This window comes from Schistocerca americana, chromosome X, assembly GCF_021461395.2.
Source record: "Schistocerca americana isolate TAMUIC-IGC-003095 chromosome X, iqSchAmer2.1, whole genome shotgun sequence".
Lineage (NCBI taxonomy): Eukaryota > Metazoa > Arthropoda > Insecta > Orthoptera > Acrididae > Schistocerca > Schistocerca americana.
In genome coordinates this window covers 196,810,427-196,834,428 of record NC_060130.1, presented here as the reverse complement: position 1 = coordinate 196,834,428, position 24,002 = coordinate 196,810,427, and the positions used below count along the sequence as shown (strand labels likewise).

Here is a 24,002-nt window from a genome sequence, read left to right as displayed (position 1 = left end):
AACAGCATGCTAAAATCAGGTTCTGGGTTAGAAGAGTTTGTCCACACATGTAGCACCTGCTCCTTTAGTATGACAAAGGTAGATCACAAATTAGCACTGTGACATCTGCAACAATCGTCCACCTTCGATTCACTGTCATCGATCACCCTCCATACAATTCCAACTTGGCACAATCAAATTTTCATTTTTCCAAAACTTAAAGAACACCTTCAAATATGTTGCTTTGACAATGATAAAGTGGTACAAGCTGAGGTGAGGTTCTGGGTCCATCAACCAAGTCAAAAATTCTGCAATGACTGTACCAAGAAATTGTCATCTCGGAGAGAAATGTGTTACCAGGAAGACTATGCTGAGAATAGAGATACAGACCGCTAAAAACATATGTTTTCTTTAAGAATCTTAGAGTTTTCATGTAGAAAATTCAGAGGCATTGCTTTTCAGGATGTCTTCGTACAATCATGTTGTATGGTATACATATTGGCAAAATTAAATACTTCGTGACATACACAGCACTGCAGGCATCCATGTATATTGGTAAATGGAATTGTCTCCTCCTGTGACAAAGACATGGGTCTTTCATCGCTAATGATATCTGCCATTGTCAGTGTCAGAACACAAATGTGTTGGCATTTGTTTGTCAGATATGGTGACATGATACTTGAAGACAGAATATAATCTGAATTTTATGTGCTTGAAGTGTTAATAAGTATCAGCTGTTGTCTCTGAATTATGTACTATTTGTAGGTACAATTAGTTCTTCCTTCTGAAATTCTTCTTTGAGGAACAGTTTTGTCTGTCTCATACATAATCATTGCAAATGTAGTAGTAGTAGTAGTAGTAGTACAGCCATTAATTGAAATGAATATTTCTTCTCTAGTTATTACTGCATTTTTTTTCTATGGTTCTAACTGCTACACATGTTTTTCAGATAATCAAAATACTCAATCTGTATACAACCATTGATGAATCTGAAGAATGTGTTCCTGTCAGCTTTATTCACAGAATACAGGCCAAGCTCCTGGATACAACTGAACCGCAGAAACAGGTATGGAGAAATGAGAGCAAATTGCTGCTCTTGCAATGTTTCATAACTACTGAACCTTTTAGAGAAATTGTCAGACATCTATAAACCATGTAATGTGTCGCATTTTCTACACTGACAAAGGTACCACAATTAGCCTTCTTCATTTTAATTCTGCTCAGCAGTATGATGTTTTTGTAGTCCAATGAAAAATTAATTAGTCCTGGAGAGCTCTTTGAGAGGAGTATTCCATTTCCTGACTGACCACCTCGATAGCTTTGACAGTGACATCTCCCACAGTTTCATCCCTGACCTATACTATTACTCACTATCTAGTATTTTGTGTGTGATATCACTGATTAGCAAGATGGTGGAATGATAATTCTACAGGAGCAGGAAGTGGAAGAATAAGCCTTCGGGAAGAAAAAATATTTACCATGAAACAAAGCAATTAGCAAAATAAAAGCAGTCTGAAAATGCATATCCGTGTAACCAAAAACTGCTGCTGGGTAACACTGAAGACTGTATTCCTGAAGTCTGTCTCCTCTTCAGTGGCAGCCCTCCTGTGGTCCAGAGTGGTTTCTCCTTCCATAGTTAAAAACTTCCCTTCAAAGGTGTTGCAGCAGGAATCTTTGAAGATCATAGGAAACTCTCTGCCCCCCTCCTTCTGCCCCCCTCCCTCTGCCCCCCTCCCTCTGCCCCCCTCCCTCTGCCCCCCTCCCTCTGCCCCCATCCCTCTGCCCCCCTCCCTCTGACCCCCTCCCTCTGCCCCCTTTCTCTCCCCCTCCCCCTTTAAATTACTTGACGTTATTTGGTTTAGGTCAGAGCAAATGGATAATGTGTCTGAGTTTCAGGACAATGGTAAGGCTCAGTGTTTGGAGCCTGTTGATATTCACAATATAATCTGCTTGGGAATTCTGCAGTGTGGGCTGAGTCAGTACACGTAACTTGCTTTACATGCTACAATATGGTCATGTTGCAAGGCTATATATGGAGTGTAGAGTGTTAATGATAAGGTATGGTTTGTAATTTGTTATTTATTTTTTCAGGTTGTGAACTGTTGCATATTTATACTTTGGGTATTGTGTATGGATGAGGAGTAAAGATGTTGCAATGGCAGGCACACATGATGCAGTTTGGAGATTAAGGCAGTTCATGTTTTGAAAGAAAAGGTAGTACAGTTGTCAGCAGATAAAACAGTAATGGGGGCAAACTGCAGTTAAGGATGAGGAAATGGCACTGCTCCAGGCATCAGACCAAGTAATAGATCAGCTGCTGCTAGACCCCCTTTCCTGGAAGGTCATCTGAGGATGTGGTGGTCTTTGTTGAGGACCCAATGATGTCAGCAGGTATTGGTGATTAGTCCAATGTTCAGTTGTTGTGGGTGTCAAAATTACATCTAGTGGTAGAATTGAAAACTACTGTGGGATATACAGAGGCATTAAGAAATCATAAATGTTTGAGCAGGTAAAGTAGGGGTTTCTCAAGAGGTACAAGAAGCAGAGCTGTGCAATGTTCTTTCAGGAATGATTGAGAGCTATTACAAGGAGGCATTGACAAGCCATAGAGGATTATACCAACAGAATATGCAAGGTCATTGTACATACATATGAGCTGGGACAGAATAATGAAGCAAATATACAATACAATGGAAAAACAGAAAAAGTTAAAAATGTCACTTTCATTTACTCATTGACAAGTTTTGGCTTGGGATACATTTTCAAATTACACAGATAGTCAAAATGGTATTTCCCAAAATATAAAACCCATATGTGATGGTCCCCTGTAGGATTTGACCTCCATTCTTCAAAATTTTCCTGAAGAGCGAGCCAATTGGTGAAGGGCATCTTACAAGGTGCATCATGTCCATTGTGCATTGAGATCTTTAACCCACTTTCTCATTGTCACATTGCAGTCCTGCCCATTCTCCATCTCTTGGGTGAGGACACCTTCCTTGGTGCATTTTCCACCATGCACTATGCAGTATCAGTTTCTGTGTTGACTTCTTTGCACCTGATATCCAGCACGGTAGCCAGTCCATTTTGGTGGGGCTGCCATGTACCCTGTTGGTTGTAGCCCCCTGACCACACAGGGACTGCTCTGCTGATGCCTGTGCCGTTAACTCCCCACGTATGCCAAGGGGTATATGCCGATCCCCCTGGGGCATCTGAACTCCCAGCAATGGCCATCCTGCCAGATGGCCTTTACTGCAGCTGGGTGGCACCAGTTTGGAGGGCCCCTGGTCGTTCGATACAGTTCCCCACAGTCGTTTAATGAACAAAGTAAGAGCACATGGACTATCAGACCAATTGTGTGATTGGATTGAGGAGTTCCTAGATAACAGGACGCAGCATGTCATTCTCAATGGAGAGAAGTCTTCCGAAGTAAGAGTGATTTCAGGTGTGATGCAGGGCAGTGTCATAGGACCGTTGCTATTCACAATATACATAAATGACCTTGTGGATGACATCAGAAGTTCACTGAGGCTTTTTGCAGATGATGCTGTGGTATATCGAGAGGTTGTAACAATGGAAAATTGTACTGAAATGCAGGAGGATCTGCAGCAAATTGACGCATGGTGCAGGGAATGGCAATTGAATCTCAATGTAGACAAGTTTAATGTGCTGTGAATACACAGAAAGATAAATCCTTTATCATTTAGCTACAAAATAGCAGGTCAGCAACTGGAAGCAGTTAATACCATAAATTATCTGGGAGTATGCATTAGCAGTGATTTAAAATGGAATGATCATATAATGTTGATCGTCGGTAAAGCAGATGCCAGACTGAGATTCATTGGAAGAATCCTAAGGAAATGCAATCCGAAAACAAAGGAAGTAGGTTACAGTACGCTTTTTCTCCCACTGCTTGAATACTGCTCAGCAGTGTGGGATCCGTACCAGATAGGGTTGATAGAAGAGATAGAGAAGATCCAACGGAGAGCAGCGCGCTTCGTTACAGGATCATTTAGTAATTGCGAAAGCATTACGGAGATGACAGATAAACTCCAGTGGAAGACTCTGCAGGAGAGACGCTCAGTAGCTTGGTACGGGCTTTTGTCAAAGTTTCGAGAACATACCTTCACCGAAGAGTCAAGCAGTATATTGCTCCCTCCTACGTATATCTCGCGAAGAGACCATGAGGATAAAATCAGAGACATTAGAGCCCACACAGAGGCATACCAACAATCCTTCTTTCCACGAACAATACGAGACTGGAATAGAAGGGACAACCGATAGAGGTACTCAAGGTACCCTCCGCCACACACCGTCAGGTGGCTTGCAGAGTATGGATGTAGATGTAGATGTAGAGTGGGTGGCATCAGGGTGAATGACACGTGATGAAGCGTAGTCCATCATCTTTTGCTGGTGGTCAAACACCAGCAGTCTCTAAGCAACCACAAGCTCAATTCAACACACAGAAGTACGAATCAAAATTGTTCCCCTCCCTACCCACACCATGGGAGTAAAATCAGGCTAAGGTTGGCAGTGGACCTTAGTCACCCCAGTACCTTGTATGTTCGAGAGCTGATGGGGAATCTTTTATGATGATGAAATCTCAGTTTTTTGTTGCGCATTTAGAGGACAAGTTCAGGGAGGTAGAGGGCTTATCCAAAATGAGATCTCAATCAGTCTTGATCAAAACAGCATCCTCTGCCCAATCACGGGACTTACTCGCTTGTGACAAGCTGGAGAGATGTTCCTGTAACCATCATGTCCCTTAAAAGCTTAAATATGGTCCAGGGTATCGTATTTCACAGAGACCTTCTTTTGTAGTCTGACAATGAGCTGTGCGCCAGTTCAGAGCCGCGAGGTGTAAATTTCGTCTAGCATGTCTACTGGGGTCCGAAGTATAATCAGATTCCCATCGGTGCCTTCATCTTGGCCTTTGAGGGTGATACATGGCCCGAGAATGTCAAGGTGATGGTCTACTGGTCTGATGTGGTGCTTTAAATGCTGGAAGTTCGGCTTATGTCTTCCTACTGTACTTCCAGCATCACATATCAAGATTGTGGACGCCCATCACATCCCAATACTCCATGTGCCCTGCCTCCCATCTGTGTCAACTGCGGAGAGCACCATTCGCCTTGCTCACCTGACTTCAGGATTCTCCAGAAAGAAAGGAAAATCATGGAGTACAAGACCCTGGACCGACCGACCGACCGACCTACACTGAGGTTAAAAGGAAATTTGAACACCTGCATCCTGTGCATATGACATTGTCTTATGCTGCCACTACAACAGTTTTGGCACCATCAGCTCCGCCAACCAAGGTCACCTCTCAGAGGTGGAAGACTACACCTGCCCACCCCTTGATGGTGGGGGGCACTTCCCTTCCTGTTGCTCCTGCACCACCTACTTCAGGAGCAACACCCCCCAACCATCGGGGACACCCTTCCCCACTTCTTAGCCAGAGAAGCTTAAGTCCAGGAAGGGGTCCCTTGGGTCACTCCCTTCCCAGGTTTCTTCTAGTGGGGAAGATGACACCCGCCAGTGGCTGAAGAGACCAGATGCAGCTGGTTGTAGTCCTTCACACTCATCCTCAGTCCCAGAGACTGAGCCAGTGAAGTCCTCCCAGCCAGGGAAACCCAAGGAGCAACAAGAGGAATCCAAAAAGAAAACCCATAAAACCAAGGAAATCGTGGTAGCATCCACACCACCGCTACCTACAAGCTCTGTGGCTGAGAATGGGGGAAGGGGGGGGGGAAGAGTTTGGTGTCCACTGAGGTCGTAGAGCTCGCTAGACCCTCAAACACAATGGTTATAGACTGCTCAGGCTATAAATCAGTGGCAGCAGATGACTCTTGAGGCTTAAACTGCCTCATTGAATGTTCCCTGCCTTCCCAGGCTCACGGTGTAATCCTCGAGTCGAATTGCAGCTTGTTTTTCCACCACCTGGCTGAGCTACGGCAACTGTTAAGCTTTACACCTGCTATCTGCATTGCCCTCCAAGACACCTGGTTCCCAGCAATGCGAACCCCTTCCCTCTGCAGCTATAAGGGATATTACAGGAACCATAGCGACGATAATAGTGTGTCAGGTGGAGTTTGCGATTATGTCCTACACTCAAGCTGTAGTGAAACTGTGCCCCTTCAAATCCCTCTTCAAGCTGTGGCTGTCAGAATAAAGATGATGCAGGAAATAACTGTCTGCAATGTATATCTTCCTCCAGATGGTGCAGTACCCCTGAATGTATTAGCTGCACTAGTTGATCAACTCCCTAAACCTTTCCTACTTCTGGGAGATTTTAATGTCCATAACCCCTTGTGGGGTGGTACCATGCTTACTGGCCGAGGCAGAGATGTCAAAACTTTACTGTTGCAATTCAACAGCTACGTCTTAAATACACGTGCCCCCACACATTTCAGTGTGGCTCATGGCAGTTACTCGGCCATTGATTTATCAATTTGCACCACAGGACTTCTCCCATCTATCCACTGGAGAGCACATGACAACCTGTGTGGTGGTGACCACTTCCCCATCTTCCTGTCACTGCCCCAGCGCCAAGCACGAGGACACCTGCCCAGATGGGCTTTGAACAAGGTGGACTGGGGAACTTTAAGCTCTGCTGTCACTGCTTAATCTCCCCCACATGGTAACATGGATGTGATGGTTGAGCAGGTGACTAGCACAATTGTTTCTGTGGCAGAAAACGTGATCCCCTGCTCTTCAGGCTGCCCAAGGCGTAAGGCAGTCCCTCGGTGGTCACCGGAAGTCGCTAAAGCAATTAAGGAGTGTCAGTGAGTTCTACAGCAGCATAAGCGGCACCCTTCCCTGGAGCACCTCATAGCTTTTAAACGGCTCCGTGCTGTGTTCACTACCTTATCAAACAATGGAAGAAGGAGTGTTGGCAGAGATAATTCTCCACCACTGGGTGCCACACATCACCTTCGCAAGTCTGGGCAAAGATCAAACATCTTTTCGGGTACCAGGCCCCAACAGCTGTCCTCGGCGTTACCATAAACGGCGAGTTATGTACCAACGCAAACACGATTGCCGAGCACTGTGCCCAAGCCTCTACGTTGGAGAATTACCCTCCAGCCTTTCGCACACTCAAACGGCAGCTGGAAGGGAATGTCCTCTCATTCACTACATGCTGCAGTGAATCCTATCACACCCCATTTACAGAGTGGGAGCTCCTCAGTGCCCTTGCACATGGCCCTGACACAGCTCCTGGGCCTGATCGCATCCACAGCCATATAATTAAACATCTCTGATCTGACTACAAGCGACATCTTCTTGTCATCTTCAACCGGCTCTGCTGCTATGGCATCTTTCCGTTGCAATGGTGGGAGAGCACCATCATTCCGGTGCTCAAACCCGGTAAAAACACGCTCGATGTGAATAGCTATCAGCCCATCAGCCTCACCAACGTTCTTTGTAAGCTGCTGGAATGTATGGTATGTCGGCGCTTGGGTTGGGTCCTGGAGTCACGTGGCTTGCTGGCTCCACGTCAGGGCGGCTTTCGCCAGGGTCGCTCTACCACTGATAATCTTGTGTCCATAGAGTCTGCCATCCGAACAGCCTTTTCTAGATGGCAACACGATTGCCGTCTTTTTTGACTTAGGTAAAGCATACGACATGACTTGGCAACATAATATCCTTGCCACATTGAATGAGTGGGATCTCCATGGACCACTCCCGATTTTTATCCAAAACTTCCTGTCGCTCCGTACTTTCCGTGTCCAAGTTGATGCCTCCCAATAGTTCCATCCATATCCAGGAGAATGGAGACCCTCAAGGCTCTGTATTGAGTGTGTCTCTATTTTTAGTGGCCATTTATGGTCTAGCAGCAGCTGTCGGGCCCTCTGTCTCACCTTCTCTGTATGCAGACGACTTGTGCATTTTGTACTGCTGCTAAATTACTGTTGTTGCCAAGTGGCGCCTACAGGGAGCCATCCACACAGCGCAGTAATGGGCTCTAGCCCATGGCTTCCAGTTATCAGCCGCAAAGTCGTGTCTCATGCACTTCAGTTGGCGTTGCACTGTTCATCCGGAAGCCGCACTTTACCTTAATGATGATCCACTAACTGTAGTGGAGACATATCAATTCCTAGGACTGTTTTTCGATGCTCAATTGACTTGGCTCCCTCATCTTCCTCAGCTTTAAGCAGAAGTTCTGGCAGCACCTCAATGCCCTCTGTTGCCTGAGCAACAACAATTTGGGTGCAGATCGCTCTACACTGCTGCAGCCTCTACAGAGCCCTTGTCCAATCCTGAATTGACTATGGTAGTGGTTTATGGTTCAGCAGCGCCTTCAACATTGCATTTAATCAACCCTGTGCACCACTGTGGGATTTCATTAGCGTGAGGAGCTTTTAGTACGAGTCCAGTGACCAGTGTCCTGGTGGAGGCTGGTGTCCCTCCACTGCAGATCAAACTTGCTGCACACATTCATAGTTTCCCTGAGCATCCGAATTACCATCTCGTTTTCCTTCCCGCGGCAGTCCATCTCTCACATCGATGGCCCAGATCTGGGCTAATGATTGTGGTTCACGTGCGGTCCCTTCTCTCCAAACTGGAGTCCCTCCCTTTCCCACCTCTGTTTGCAGTCCGTTCATGTATCCCTCCATGGTGTACACCTTGGCTGCAGCTTCTTCTGGACCTTTTGCATGGCCCTAAGGACTCTCTTAACCTTGCGGCTCTCCGCTGTCACTTCCTCATGATTCTTGACGTGTTCCGGGCTCTGAAGCGGTTCACACTGATGGCTCAATGGCTGATGGTCACGTAGCCTTCGCATATGTTTGTGGAGGGCATGTTGAGCAGCACTCCTTGCCAGTTGACTGCAGTGTTTTCACTTCAGAGCTGGCGGCCATATCTCGTGCTTTTGAGTACGTCCAGTCATTTCTCCTGTGTGCTGACTCATTGAGCAGCCTACAAGCTATCGACCAGTGCTACCCTCGCCACCCTCTGGTGGTGTGCATTCTGGAGTCTATCTATTCTCTGGAACAGTCCTGTCGTTCCGTGGTGTTTGTGTGGACCTCAGGACACGTCAGAATCCCCGGCAATGAACTTGCTGACAGGCTAGCCAAACAGGCAATGCAGAAACTGCTTCTGGAGATACGCATCTCCAAAGCTTACCTGCATTCTGTCTTACACCACAGGGTTTTCCGGCTTTGGGAGACGGAATGGATAACAGCATGCACAGTAAACTGCATGTCATTAAGGAGACTATGAATGTGTGGGATTCTTCCACGCAGGCCTCTCACAGAGAATCAGTTGTCCTCTGCCGACTCCGTATTGGCCATACGTGACTAACGCATGGTTACTCCATTGCGAGGACCCACCTCAGTGTCACTGTAGCCACAAATGACAGTCGTCCACCTCTTGCTGGACTGCCCACTTTTAGCCACTCTGCAGCAGACTTTTAACTTTCCCAGCACCCTGCCTTTGGTGTTGGTCAACAATGCCTCCGTAGCAGCTTCAGTTTTACATTTTATCCATGAGAGTGTGTTTTATACTTCTATCTAGGTTTTAGTGCATGTCCTTTGTCCCTTTGTGTCCTCCACCCTAGTGCTTTTAGGGTGGAGGTTTTAATGTATTGCTGAGTGACTGGCTTTCCCTTTTTATTCTCGTGGTTTGCTAGCCACTGTAATTTGCTTTCATGTTTTACTCTCTTCTGTTTCTAGCGTCTCTGCTGTGTTTCCTTGTCCTCTTTTGTTCCTTTTAGTGTTCATTGCCTTCCCTTCACTCTTGTGGCTTTTCCTTTCTTTCCGTTTTGTGTTATATGTTTTGTCCATTTCATTCTCACACTTTTGGCATTATTTTATTAGGAACAAGGGACCAATGACCTTGTAGTTTTGTCCCTTCTCCCACCTTTAAACAAACCAACCAACCAAACATATATAGGTAACAAAGTGCTAATAAATAGTTATAGAGCATACAATTATTTTTTGGTGTTGCGATTCTTTTCCCCCATCAGTGTCATCAATTTTGTAGCAGTTTTACTCAGGCAGCAGTTGCACATGAGCACAGGGCTATAGCAGACAAGGAGACGACATGGAGTCCGTGCTTCAGACTTAGTACCACAGTGCAGCAGACCTTCCTGGCTCACTCCAGCAGCAGCCCAACTCCTGTCATGGGGGCAACAAGGCAACAAATTGCAGCCCATGCACAGCAGCTGTTTCTCACCACCACAGTGGACATGCCTCTGTGCCACATGCAGAGGCTGCCTGGGTGCAGTAACTCATTTGCAGGATTGGCTACCTCTGCAAGATTACTCTTCACCTTCATGCATTGCTGACACCCATAGAATGGCGCAAGGCCATCTCGCAGTATAGATACAGTGATAATGTATCGGTGCAAAATAAAACATTAATTTTGACAGTCTCTTCTCTCTCATCCTTCACCAGCCTACTAACCAGCCTCAACTCCCCACTGTGTCCCATCCTGACATCATAGCCAACTGTCCACCCCAAGGTCACCTATAACATGCAACTGTTATGAGCACCTACAGAAAGTGGTGGTTGAAGGATGGCGAAAGCACTGGTAGGTGACAAGATGCTGAATGTCCATGGCTGATCGTAGAATGTGGAGGTCAGAGACTTGCCAGCTCTGTAAAGGCGGACAGGGAGTGCTCAGTGGTAGATCTGATGACACAGTACAGTGCTGAACAGTGTTAAGGGATACATAGTTTTAGGCACATTATTGAAAATAAACCTCCACAACAGACAACCCTTGTGTGTTTACATGTTGACCCAATGACACTGCCAGTTGTGATTGCAGTGGCCACAGCAGCAGAGAGATTAGACCATGAATCAGTGTAAATGTCTTGCTTAGTTAGATGGATCACATTTCTTGTTACACAAGATCAGTGATTGTGTCTAGATATATAGTCATCCAGACAAACGGCTGCTTGAATCATTTGTTGCACAAAGTATGCAGGCCAGTGGAAGTACTTTAATTCTCTGCTGGACATTCACCTTGTTTTTCATGGGAAGTATGGTAATAATCAAAGACACATTAAAGCTATGGAGTATATGGACACTGTTGTAGACTATTTACGTTCCTTCATGCTTGAGTTCTTTCTGCCAGTGATGGCATCTTCCAACATAACTGCCGATGTCTCATGCCTGGAAACATGCTATAGTGATCCAGGAGGCAATACAATTAACTCACGTTGATGTCTGTACCACCAGATTTACCTGATTTGAACCTAGACATTTAGTAGCATAACAGTGCTTTAATCTGGTTCCTGACCATACTATATGTAGCTCACAATGAGTTGCTCCACCCCACAGATGAAATGCACAGACTTGTCTTAACAAGGTTTAGTCTTGGCTGGTTCTGATTATACAAACATCAAAAAAAGTTTTGCACCACCCAGGTTCCCAGAACTCCTAAAGATAGATGTTGACCGTGGATATTGCATCACAGACACAGTCCCTTTGACTGTTCAGAGATCCCCCAATGGGGCTGGGGGTTAGAATACGCCCGAGGTATCCCTGCCTGTCATAAAAGGTGACTAAAAGGAATCTCAGACTTTTTGGCCCTATGCATTCAGGTCCCATTTTATGGTTTGACCTGCCACTTTCCAAATTCTACAGAAGTGCCGGCCATATGGGGAAGGACACCTTACGTGGTGCGAGAGTTATCCATAGTGACCTTAGATTCGATCTCTTGAACCTCTTGTCATGGCTTTGCATCTCCACCTGCAACTCAACTATTTGGGCGAGGACACTTTACGGGGTATGTCATCTGCTTCCGTTGCCTCCTGTCCTCCTTCGCCCTCATGACAGTATTGTATTTCTCTGCACCCACTATCCAGCATGGTAGCCAGTCCATTGTAGTGGGGCCGTCATGTACCCATTTGGTAGTAGCCCCCTGACAACACAAGGATCGCACTGCTGATGCCTGAACTGTAAACTCCCCATGTATACCAAGAAGTAGATGTCTGTCTTCCTGCAGCATCAGGACTCCTGGCAATGGTCATCATGCCAGGTGGCCTTTGCTGTGGTTGGGTGTCGCCCATGGGGGAGCCCCTGATCGGAGAGGGTGGCATCAGGGCAGATGACCTGCAATGAAGTGGACTAAGTCATCTCTCGCTGGTGACCATACACCGTCAGCAGTCTCTACGAAGGGCGAGATCGAGTACAATGCTGACAGATATGACACTAAATCGTTTCCCTCCCTCGCTACACCATGCGAGGAACATAAGGCTACAGAAAGAAGAGACCCCCCCCCCAGAGGGTTCACAACTCTTTTGTGGATACGTGCGTATCGAGCACGGGACCCCGAGCTAATGTGGCCCTCCTTCCTTTCCGGGGTGCATACCTTCCTTTTCCGCATCCTTCCCCATCCCCCATCTTTGCCCCCCCCCCCTTCCTCCCCTCACCAATGCCTCTTTCCTTCCCTTTCTCCCCCTCTGGGAGTATTTTTTTGCCTTCGTCCGGAGATGGATGCTCTAAAATGTAAAACAGTCTTTCTTCTTCACTTTCTCTGCTGGCAAGTCCTTGTCCTTCTTTTTTCCTTACCTCTTCTCTTTACCCTTTTCTCCGCTGCAGCGTTTGAGACCTCACTTCTTTCCTTTCCCTTCCCTTTCTTTGTTTTTCCCTTCCTCTTTTTTCCTCCCTGTGCATGTCTGAAGGCCGACCCACGCATTCCTATGCATAGCTGGTGACAGGGCAACGCCTACGTAACCCCTAGTAATGGCCAGGCCCAGGGAGGGGTGATTACCCAAGCTGATACCTTCCAAAAGTGCCGATTGGTCCCTCCGTCCATTTCTCGGGAGATGTGACCTGAGGTGTGAACAATTACCTAAGGCGGGAGTGCCCTCAGAGAGGGCCCCCACAAGGAAGGAGGGCTCCATCGGAGATGCCGGTAATCATGGGGGATACTTCCGCAATGGTTTCCTCATCATCTACTATGTCTGCTCACAAGCGTAAGATCTTCCATCGTTGCCACAGTTCCTTGTTGTTTCTCGGTCTGACGAAGGTCACGACTTCTCCACAGTCAACCCTTTCATTATTCAGAAAGGTGTCGATGCAATTGCAGGTCCTGTAAAGTCTTGTTCCAGATTATGAAATGGCACCTTGTTGTTAGAATCAGCCAGTGCCCTACAGGCACAAAAATTGCTGCATACTTCACTGCTACACACCTTCCCTGTCCGGGTGGAAGTGCACCGCACTTTAAATTCATCACGTGGGGTCGTTTACACACGCTCCCTCGACGGATTGTCCGACGAGGAAATTCAAAACTACCTGTCTGACCAGGGCATCACGGCTGTTCATCGAGTCATGAAAAGGGTTGACATGAACATCGTTCCAACCCATACTGTCTTCTTGACATTTGACAGAGTTCACCTCCCATCGAACACAAAAGCAGGCTATGAGATAATTTCTGTTCGCCCTTACATCCCAAACCCTATGCATTGCTATCGGTGTCAGTGGTTCAGTCATACCAGCCAGTCCTGTTCCAATCTGGCCAAATGCATTACGTGTGGCAAGGATGCCCATGAGGGTGCTTGCCCACCTCCATCCCCTCGTTGCATTAACTGTATGGGTGACCACGCTGCTTCCTCTAGAGATTGCCCCATTTTTAAAGACGAACGGCTCATTCAGGAAATCAGAGTGAAGGAAAAGGTGTCGACCTTTGCTGCTCGAAAGTTATTCGCCACTCGAAAGCCCACTGTGCCTCACACAGGTAAATACAGCACTGTCCTTGTCTCTCCTTGGCCAACAAAGGAGGCAGCACTCAGACTTGTGATCTCACCTTTAGTGCCATGGTCATCAGATCGGCCAGTGCAAAGATCGGCCATTCAACCTCCCCACTCTCACCTGCTCACTCTATGGCTCACCGTTCATTGGGTTCTGCTAAATCTCGAACCCCAACATCAGACACCCCGACTTCCAAAAAAAAAGCCTACTCGTGAAGATTTTTTACGTACCCCAACTTCTCAACCATCGGTTCCTCCTTCATCTCATTGTTCTGTTTCCAAAAAGGCTAATAAGCAACCCAGTTCCTCTCATTCTTCGCCACGGTGTGTCTCACCCACAGCACCGCCAGGTGGTAACCATCCTCAGCCGTCTTCTGTGTCGCCGAGGCGCACTGCTGGCGGCTGGTCAACTGGCCGATCGCTGGTGGCAGGAGCTGCTCCTGAACAACCTATGGATCGGGATCTTCTGCCTTCAGTTGAATGCCGTTCCACGCTGTCAGTCGCAAGCTCTGAGCAGTCGTTGAGTTTAGGGCAACCTTGGTCACATTCTTCCATTTTCTGTCCACCCTATGTCCATTATCCATTGGAATATCCATGGCATTTGAGCCAATCGGGATGAATTGTCGATCCTCTTACGATCCTACTCGCCGGTCATCTTCTGTCTTCAGGAAACAAAGCTGCGTCCCCACGACTGCTTTGTTTTCCCCCATTTTCAGTTGGTCTGATTTGATCTCCCCTCTGTTGATGGCACTCCAGCACATGGAGGACTCATGATTCTTCTCCATGATACTCTCCATTATCACCCAATCCCCTTAAACAGTTCCTTCCAAAGCGTCGCTGTCCGTCTTTCCCTTTCTGGATACACCTTCTCTCTTTATAGTGTCCACCATCATCCACACCAATGGCACAAGCTGATCTCCTTCATCTTCTTGGTCAGCTTCCGCCCCCCTATTTGCTGGTTGGGGACTTCAATGCCCACCACCTGCTTTGGGGATCTCCGCATCCTTGTCCATGCAGCTCACTATTGATAGATGTCTTCCACCAAGCGGATCTTGTTTGCCTCAACACTGGGGACCCTACGTTTTTGTCTGCCTCCATGACAAATTTCTCTCATTTGGAACTTTCGGTCGGTACTGTTCCGCTAGCTCGGGGCTTCGAATGGTTCACTCTTGCTGATACACACACGAGTGACCACTTTCCATGTGTCCTTCGATTGCAGCCACAACTGCCATATATGCGCCCGAGACACTGGAAGTTTGCCCAAGCTGATTGGACACTTTTTTCGTCTCTAGGGACATTCGATGACCGTCACTTCCCTAGAGTCAACGATGAGGTCACTCATATTACGGCTGCAGAACATTCAATACCTTGCACCTCCGAATTGCCCCGGCGCCCCCCAGTTCCTTGGTGAAACGAGGCATACCGTGACGCAATACGTGAGCGGCGACGTGCTCTTCGCGTTTTCGGACACCATCCTACTTTGGCCAACTGTATCCACTATAAGCAGTTCCGTGCACGATGCCGTCACATCATTCACGATAGCAAGAAGGCAAACTGGGACTTCTTTACTAGCTCATTTAACACCTTCACTCCCTCCTCGGAAATTAGGATTCGGATTCGGCGGTTATCTGGAGCACCTAATTTCTCCCCGGTCTCTGGGCTCACTGTCACGCATGATAAATTAGTGGACCCCGTCGCAATTTCTAACTCATTGGGTCAACACTTTGCTGAGATTTCGAGCTCTTCAAATTACCCGCCAGCGTTTCTCCCGAAGAAACGTGCAGCGGAAGTGCAACCTCTTGCCTTTTCCTCTCAAAATCGCTAAAGCTGCAATACTGTTTTCTCCATGCGGGAACTCCAACATGCACTCTCTTCTTCTCACTCTTACACCCCAGGACCGGATGGTCCACATACAAATGTTGCTGCATTTAGCATACCATAGTCTGTGTTACCTCCTTCATCTTAACAATCGAATTTGGACCAACAGTACTTTTCCCAGACGATGGCGGGAAGCTATCGTCGTTCCTGTTCCGAAACCTGGAAAGGACAAACATCTCCCCTCTAGCTATCGCCCCATTTCTCTCACAAGTAGTGTATGTAAGGTTTTGGAGTGTATGGTGAATTGCCATTTAGCCTGGTGGCTGGAGTCCCACAGTCGTTTAACGCCTGCCCAATGTGGTTTCCGAAAGCAACGTTCTGCAAATGACCATCTTGTTGCTCTCTCCACTTATATCATGGACAATTTTCTCAGGAAACGCCAAACAGTTGCGACATTTTTTGATCTAGAGAGAGCATACGATACCTGTTGGAGGACAGGCATCTTCCGCACACTGTTCTCTTGGGGCTATCGAGGTCTGATGCCCCTTTTTCTTCATTAATTTATGGCAGAGTGCACATATAAAGTGCGGGTGAACACTACTCTCTCCCGTAACTTCTCCCAAGAAAACGGGGTACCCCAGGGCTCCATGCTAAGTGTTGTACTGTTTGCCATTGCCATAAAACCAATTATGGATTGTCTCCTTCCTGATGTCTCCGGCTCCCTCTTTGTGGACGATTTTGAGATCTATTACAGCTCTCAACGGACCAGCTTTCTTCAAGGATGTCTCGATCGCCTCCACTCTTGGAGCATCGAAACCGGCTTCCGCTTTTCTCCCAGTAAGACCGTTTGTGTTAGTTTTTGGCATCATATGGAGTTTCTTCCACCTTCCTTACATCTAGGCCCTGTCAACCTTCCATTCGCGGATGTCGCTAAATTCTTGGGTCTTATGTTTGACAGAAAGCTTGCTGGTTCTCCCACGTTTCCTATATTTCGGCTTGCTATCTGCGATCCCTCAACACCCTCCGTGTCATGAATGGCACCTCCTGGGGAGAGGATCGAGTGGTCCTTCTCCGCCTCTATCACACCTTAGTGCACTCGAAATTGGACTATGGAAGTATAGTTTACTCCTCTGCTCGGCCGTCTATTCTTCGGCGTCTAGACTCTATCCGCCACCATGGATTACGTTTAGTGTCTGGAGCTTTCTACACCAGCCCTGTGGAAAGCCTATATGCTGAGACTGCTGAACCTCCTCTGTCCAATCGGCGAACTGTCCTTCTGAGTCATTATGCTAGCCATCTGTCTTCCATGCCTGCAAATCTGGCCCATGACAATTTTTTTCGACACCTCCTTGGATTTAGGGTATGCTGACCGCCCTTCCTCCCTACTACCACCGGGAGTCCACTTCCGTCAACTGCTCCATTCTCTTTCCTTCCACTTTCCTAAAACTTTCTTGACATCTTGGGGTACAGCACCGCCTTGGCTCCGGCCCTGGACCTGCCTGCTCTGTGACCTTTGTCAGTTTCCCAAGGATGGTACCCCTTCCCTTGTTTATCGTTGGGCTTTTGCTGCTCTATGCGCACAAATGAAGGATACCACATTTATTTACACTGATGGCTCAAAAACATCGTTTGGTGTTGGGAGTGCCTATATTGTTGGCGACACCCCAAATGGATTTCGGCTTCCCGACCAGTGTTCGGTTTATATTGCGGAGCTTTACGCTGTTCTCCAGGCTGTCCAACACATCCGTCGCCATCAGCAGAGACAGTATGTTATCTGCTCAAATTCTCTCAGCTCTCTCCTCAGTCTCAAAGCTCTCTACCCTGTCCACCCTCTGGTCCACCGGATTCAGGACTGCCTCCACTTGCTCCACTTGAGGGGTGTCTCTGTGGCGTTCCTCTGGACATGTTGGTATCTGTGGAAATGAGGTGGCCAATATAGCGGCCAAGGCTGGAGTCTCTCTTCTTCAGCCAGCTATTTGCATGATTCCCTTCGCCGATCTATGGAGTGTTTTATGTCATCGTGTTGCTCTTTTATGGCACGCACATTGGTCGACACTTCCCAATAATAAATTGTGGGAGGTGAAAGCTCTTCCCTGTGCTTGAACCTCTTCCTCCCGAACTCATCATTGGGAGGAGGTAATTTTAACTAGACTGTGTATAGGGCACTGTCTTTTTAGCCATCGACATCTTTTAAGCGGCGATCCTACCCCACTCTGTCCCCACTGCTTTCAACTGTGGACGGTGAGACACCTTTTACTTGAGTGCCCCTATTTTACTTCGTTATGCGCCCGTCTACAGCTGTCGCGTGATATATCTTCCATTTTAGCAGATGACACGCATTCAGCCGATAGCGTCCTAGAGTTCATTAGTGCCAGTGAGATGACGTCAGTAATTTTAAGCTCATTTTGGGGACAAACAATCCCCCTTCTCTAGTGGTTTTTTAAGCTTCCCTTCTGTTTTTGGTTTCCCCACTTTTTTGAGTTTTGCTCCAATTGCTGCTGGTTTCCAGCTTCATTTTTTAGCTTTTCCTAAGTCACAGACCAGGTGCTAATGACCGTAGCAGTTTTGCGCCCAAAAACCATAACAAACAAAACAAAAAAAAAAAAAAAGAAAGAAGAGAGCCATATTCGCCTCGGTATTTAGTCTGTAGCAGAATAGACAGGGACTCCTTTCTACCTATGAAGCCTCAAATTTTTTTTGAACATCTTTAGGATAAGCCTGGAAAAGTGACAGCACTGTGCAAGAAGAGCAGTGGTGCAGTCTTGATTCAGACAGCATCCCCAGCCCAATCCTAGGCGTTACTCACTTCTAACCAGCTGCATGATATTCGTGTTTCCATCACTCCCCATAAAAGCCTCAGCATGGTCCAGGGGATTATTTTCCATCACAATCTCCTCTTGCAAACTGATGATGAGCTACGTGGCAATCTAGATTGGCAGGGTGTTCGTTTCATCTAGTGCGTTTACAGGGGACCCAAAGACAACAGGGTTGTGCCTTCATCTTGGCCTTTGAGGGTGATTCATTGCCTGAAAGGTGAAGGTGATGGTATACCACTGTGATGATACACCATACATCCCTCCCCCTATGCGGTGCTTTAAGTGCTGGAAATTCAGGCATGTCTTCCCACTGCATTTCCAGTGCCACATGTCAAGACTGCGAACATCCACTGCAAGCAGATACTCCCTGTGCTGCTCCTACCACATGTATCAAATGTGGAGAGCAGCCCTCCCCTTGCTCACCAGACTGCACAGTACTCCAAAAGGACCGAAAAATCATGGAATACAAGACCTTGGACCGGTTGACTTACTAAGAGGCTAAACGTAAATTTGATCGATTACACCCCATTTGGTTGATGTCCACATGTGTTGCTGCTACATTACAATCGCCATCACAAGTACCAGCCATACCACACTCTGTGTGCCACGAACTGGGGGCCCTCCAGGCCTCCAGAATACATCTCCCCCCCTAGGTGGTAGGGGGAAAATCTCCTTTCGTTTCTCCCATAGTACCTACTTCGGGAGCAAGGCCCCCCTAAATGCAGGGGACATCAGTCCCCTCCCTCCAGCCAGAGAAGCAACAGGCTCCTTCAGCTCCTCTCATGCAGAAGGGGTCCTTTGTTACCTTCTCTCCCAAGGTCTCTACCAATGACACAGGGGACACACACCAGTGGCTAAAGGAGCCAAAAGCTGCTGGATGAAGAGCTTCTCGGTCTTCCTCCGTGCCTGAAGCTACTTCAGAGAAGTACTCCCAGCCAGCCCCTAAAGAGAAGCAAGACGGCAAGCAAACAAAGAAGTTTGCTAAGAAGAAGCACCCTCCGATGACCAATTATGCACCTGCGGTTGAGGTGGATATTTCACCATCCCCTAAGGACCTGGATCTCACTGACACATCATCCACAATAGGAATGGATACAAATACTCAATCGGTGGGAGCGGGTGACCCTGAGGAGTAACCTGCCTCCTTGCATGCTTCATGCCTTCCCCACCTCACAATATTGTCATGCTCCAGTGGAATTGCTCTGCTTTTTCCACCACCTGGCTGAGCTACAGCAACTGTTAAGCTTTACACCTGCTTTCTGCATTGCCCTCCAGGAACCTTGGTTCCCCGCAATGTGAGCCCCTGCCCTCCATGGCTGTAGGGATATTACAAGAACAGTAGTGCCTATAATAGTGTGTCAGGTAGAGTTTGTGTCTATGTCCTGAACTCAGTATGCAGTGAACCTGAGACCCTTCAAACCCCTCTCGAAGCTGTGGCTGTCAGGAAAAGGACGACGCAGGAAATAACTGTCTGCAACATATATCTTCCTCCAGATGGTGCAGTACCCCTGAACACATTGACTGCACTGATTCATCAACTTCCTAAACCTTTACTACTTTTGGGAGATTTTAACGGCCATATCTCATAGTGGGGATGGCACTGTGCTTACTGGCCGAGGTAGAGATGTCAAAACTTTCCTGTCTTAATTCGACCTCTGCCTCTTAAATACTGGGGCCCCCACACATTTCAGTGTGGCTCATGGCACTTACTCGGCCATTGATTTATCCCTCTGCAGTCCAGGACTTGTCCTACCTGTCCACTGGAGAGCCCACAACGACTTGTGTAGTAGTGACCACTTTCCCATCTTACTGGATGTCCAACAAGATGGGCTTTAAACAAGGCAGATTGGGAAGCTTTCACCTCTGCTGTCACCACTGAATCTCCCCCACAAGGTGCCATCGATGTGGTAGTTCAGCAGGTCACTATAATGATCGTTTCTGCGGCGGAAAACACAATCCCTTGTTCAGGTATGTTTTGAGGAGATTTAACAAATACATTAAAAAAAAGTGTGAAGGCTCTTCACCAATGTGAGGAATTAATTTACAGTGTTTCCTGTTAAGTGCTATTTGGTGATTATGACATATTTGTAATACAAAAAGCTGTAGATGTTTTTTGTTTATTCAGGACCCCAGGGCAATACTCTTTTTGAATGCATTCATGAAGTCATTAACATGCTGACTGATGAGCTCGTTTCCACATTATTTCATTTGATTGGCAAGCACCAAGTATAAAAGTATAATTTCAGCATTCAAAAATGATGAAATCAAAGTATGCATTGATTGCCAGACATAGTCAAACACACCAGGAGTTTCTTTGATTGCAACACCTGCAAAGAAAATTCTTGTGACAAGATCCATTTCAGACTACACAGGCTTACGATACATGAGAGATTTCACGGCTCTCGCTGAAACAAACCATGACTCAATAAATCCAGTGACCATGGAGGCCAGGGAACTGGTCCACCATGCCCAATCAATTGATGCAGGAAAGACCTGTTCAAACACCTACGAATAGCCAATCCAAAATGAGCATGCACCCCATTATGCTGGAACCACATGCTGTGCCTCACATTTACTGTAGCATTTTCAAGCAAACTGGGAAGAACCTGTTCCAGAAAAGTCTGATAAGTGCGATGGTAAAAGGTACTGCTCAACGAAGCACTCACTAACCAAACCCACCCAAATGTTAACTGTGAATTGATGATGTGCAATGTGGTGCCGCATACCGTGGGCGTTTCCTGGTGCCCATAACTGCTCATTATGGTAAAAACCTTGTTGCTCTTACAGGCCACAATGCTGATGGACACAAAATTCATGTTCCCAGTAAGATTTCCTTTTAATCCATCAAAAATCAAGCTTGAAGATATAGAAGTACCAGAGGTGTTGAACCTACCAATGCTAAAGAAAGTTTAAACTTGTGAGAGTAGCATTCATCAGGAAAACAGAAATGTGCCCTACTACAAGGTTTACATAAATTTCCTTCTGGAGATCTGGGTTCTGAAGTAATAAATGTAAAAATTGTAATAACTTATGTATTTAATGTTAAACAGTCATCAGCATCCTATAAATTTAAACTTCTTTATTCCTTCACTTTAATATTCATTTCATTCTTAATATTTTGTTATAATGTTAAGCTACAGTTTTTTTGTTCATCAAAAATATTATATATAACAGATCTTTTATAATTATTTAAAATGTTTGCAGTTTGTGTACATATGGCATTTGTTGAAATATGTGGTTAATGTTTGGCTTTCATGTGTGAGTGAGTGGGGGGGGGGGGGGGGGGGGCGGTGAAGGTGTGTGTGTGTGTGTGTGTGTGTTTGGCTCTGTATGATGCCCTAATTCACTGGCAACAACAAATATTTGTAGATGTAAAAACAGATATTATCATGACAACTTCTGTTTACTTGTAACACAACTGTCACTTTCCTCCTCTATCTGTGAAATAAAAACTTCGTTCTACAAGTCAAAGGATGTGTATATACCATGTGGAGCAGTGTTTTAATCTTTCTTAATTATCCACAATGATGGTTTATTTAAATGTCATGGCACTACTAGACTATTATTCCTTTTTGTTAAAATTTTTTCAAGAAAAATAGGGTTCAGGAGAGAGAGATATAAAAAGTTGTCATCCGACAGATCAGTAACCATGAAGAAACTGAAATAGATAACATAGTCATTTTTCTTTCAAGGACATTTATTGTTCCTTCATATTCTCTCTTTTGCCTAATATGAAAGAAAGAATAACTTCAACCGTATCTTTGGTATTCTGTTTATCTCACCACCTTCTTCCTCTTATACTGCTTCTTCGTCGTCATCTGTTCCTCATTAACACTTAGGTAAATCTTGTATGATTAATTTCAGGATGATTTTGTTTTTCATTTGCAGTCATTCCTCAGTGCCTGCCAACTGGGTATCTATTTTTATTTTTTTTAGTGGCAAGTGACTTGCAGCCACTGATGAATGCCAAATTACTTTGTTGTAATCATAATATGGTTTATTTGTAAAGGAACAGTACAAATATAAGTAGGTGTCTGGAGGATATTATATGAAATTGGTTTCTGGCCAGTACTGCCATGTAAATGAATATCAGATCTGCTATGTGCAACTGATTTACAGATATGACTGGTATTTAGTATCAATATTGTACTAGTTACTGCATGCATAATGGGCCTCCAGCAGGCCTTTGTTCTTATTATTTAGCTAGAGATTTCTATTCAGACTAAGTCAGTTCACATATATAAACGATAGATGTAAATTTCATGTTAAAAGGTAAATAAGGAGTTGTACCCTGATAAGGATATTTAAAAATGGATTTTCTGTTTCATTTCATATGGGTATCAGTATGGTCTCATTTTTTTAAACATTAGCTAAAATTTTCACACTATCCATATCAACCATACAAAAGAAATTACTGTGATGATAAAAAAATCAAGTTAACTTCTTTCTGTCTGTTCTGTGTATGTGTAAGTGATTTGTGTCAGAAATAATATAATTTTTTAAGTTGTTGGGATTCGCCATGATAATGTAATTTGACCATGTGTTACAGAGATATTGCAAGTTACTGGTTGACATGCACAGTTTAATATAGACACTGATCACCCAGAACATTATGGTCACCAACCTACTATCAATATAAACTTGTCCATCAATAGCAGTGTCACCTTGTGAGGAATGACTGCTAGACACACACACTGTGTGTGTGTGTGTGTGTGTGTGTGTGTGTGTAGAATGGGGAAGGTGCACAGTCTATCCGAGTTTGACTGAGGGCAGTGAGGGCAGATGGTAATGGCCCGAGGCTCAGAATGAGCATATCGGAAACTCCACAACTTGTCAGGTATTTGAGAAGTTCTGTGGTGATTTGCTTTCAACACATGGTGATACCACATCCAAACGTCATGTGGTTGAGGGACCGCCACTCATAACAGATGTTGGACGTTGTAGGCTGAGCAGACTGGTAAAACAGGACAGGCAGTAAACTGTAGCAAAACAATCCTCAGTCTTCAATACTAGGCAGAGTACAAGTATGTCTGAACACACAGTGCACTGAACACTCGTAATGAGGGGCCTCTGCAGCCAATGACCCAAGCATATGTCAATGCTAACACCACAACATCGACGACGACAATTGAAATGAGGAAGTGACCGTTGGCAGTGTACATTGGTGCAGTGGCAGAGAATTGAATAGTCTAACGAATCCCGATGCCATCATCATCGTGCCAATGGGTGGTGCAAATCTGTCGTCTTCCAGTGGAACATCTCCTTCACACCTACACTTGGAATGGAGACAAGCTGGCAGTTGCTCCATTATGCTTTGGGGAACATTCAAGTAGACACTCACAGGTAAAGTGGAGCTTACGCTAGGCACCATGATGAATAAGGAGTATCGTACACTGGTTGCAGACCACATGCAGTGGCATTTTTCAACAAGATAATGTGATATATCACAGGACCATGAGTGTGACAGAATGGTTCAAGGAACACAGTGGTGAGTTCCAATTGATGTGCTGGCCACCCCAACTAGCCAGATCTGAACCTGATTTAACACAGCTAATCGCCCCCCTCCCAGGAATTTACGGAAATCGGGTACCTTGGGTGTGCAGGTGTGTTGCCAGCTCCCTACAGTGCCCTACCAAGACCTCACTGCTTACATGCCATTATGTGTCACCTCGCCACTGTCATCCATGTGAAAA

General features: G+C 46.0%; 1 protein-coding gene across 1 annotated transcript in view; it reads left to right on the top strand.

Moving 5' to 3' along the window:
* LOC124555911 (unconventional myosin-Va-like) overlaps positions 1 to 21,222 on the top strand; it is a 97,163-nt gene extending 75,941 nt beyond the window's left edge. Inside the window, exons 6-7 of the mRNA XM_047129968.1 lie at positions 929 to 1,045; positions 21,097 to 21,222. Of these exons, the coding sequence (XP_046985924.1) occupies positions 929 to 1,045; positions 21,097 to 21,222 (243 nt within the window). The remainder of the gene's footprint in view (positions 1 to 928; positions 1,046 to 21,096) is intronic.
* Positions 21,223 to 24,002: the final 2,780 nt, after the last annotated feature.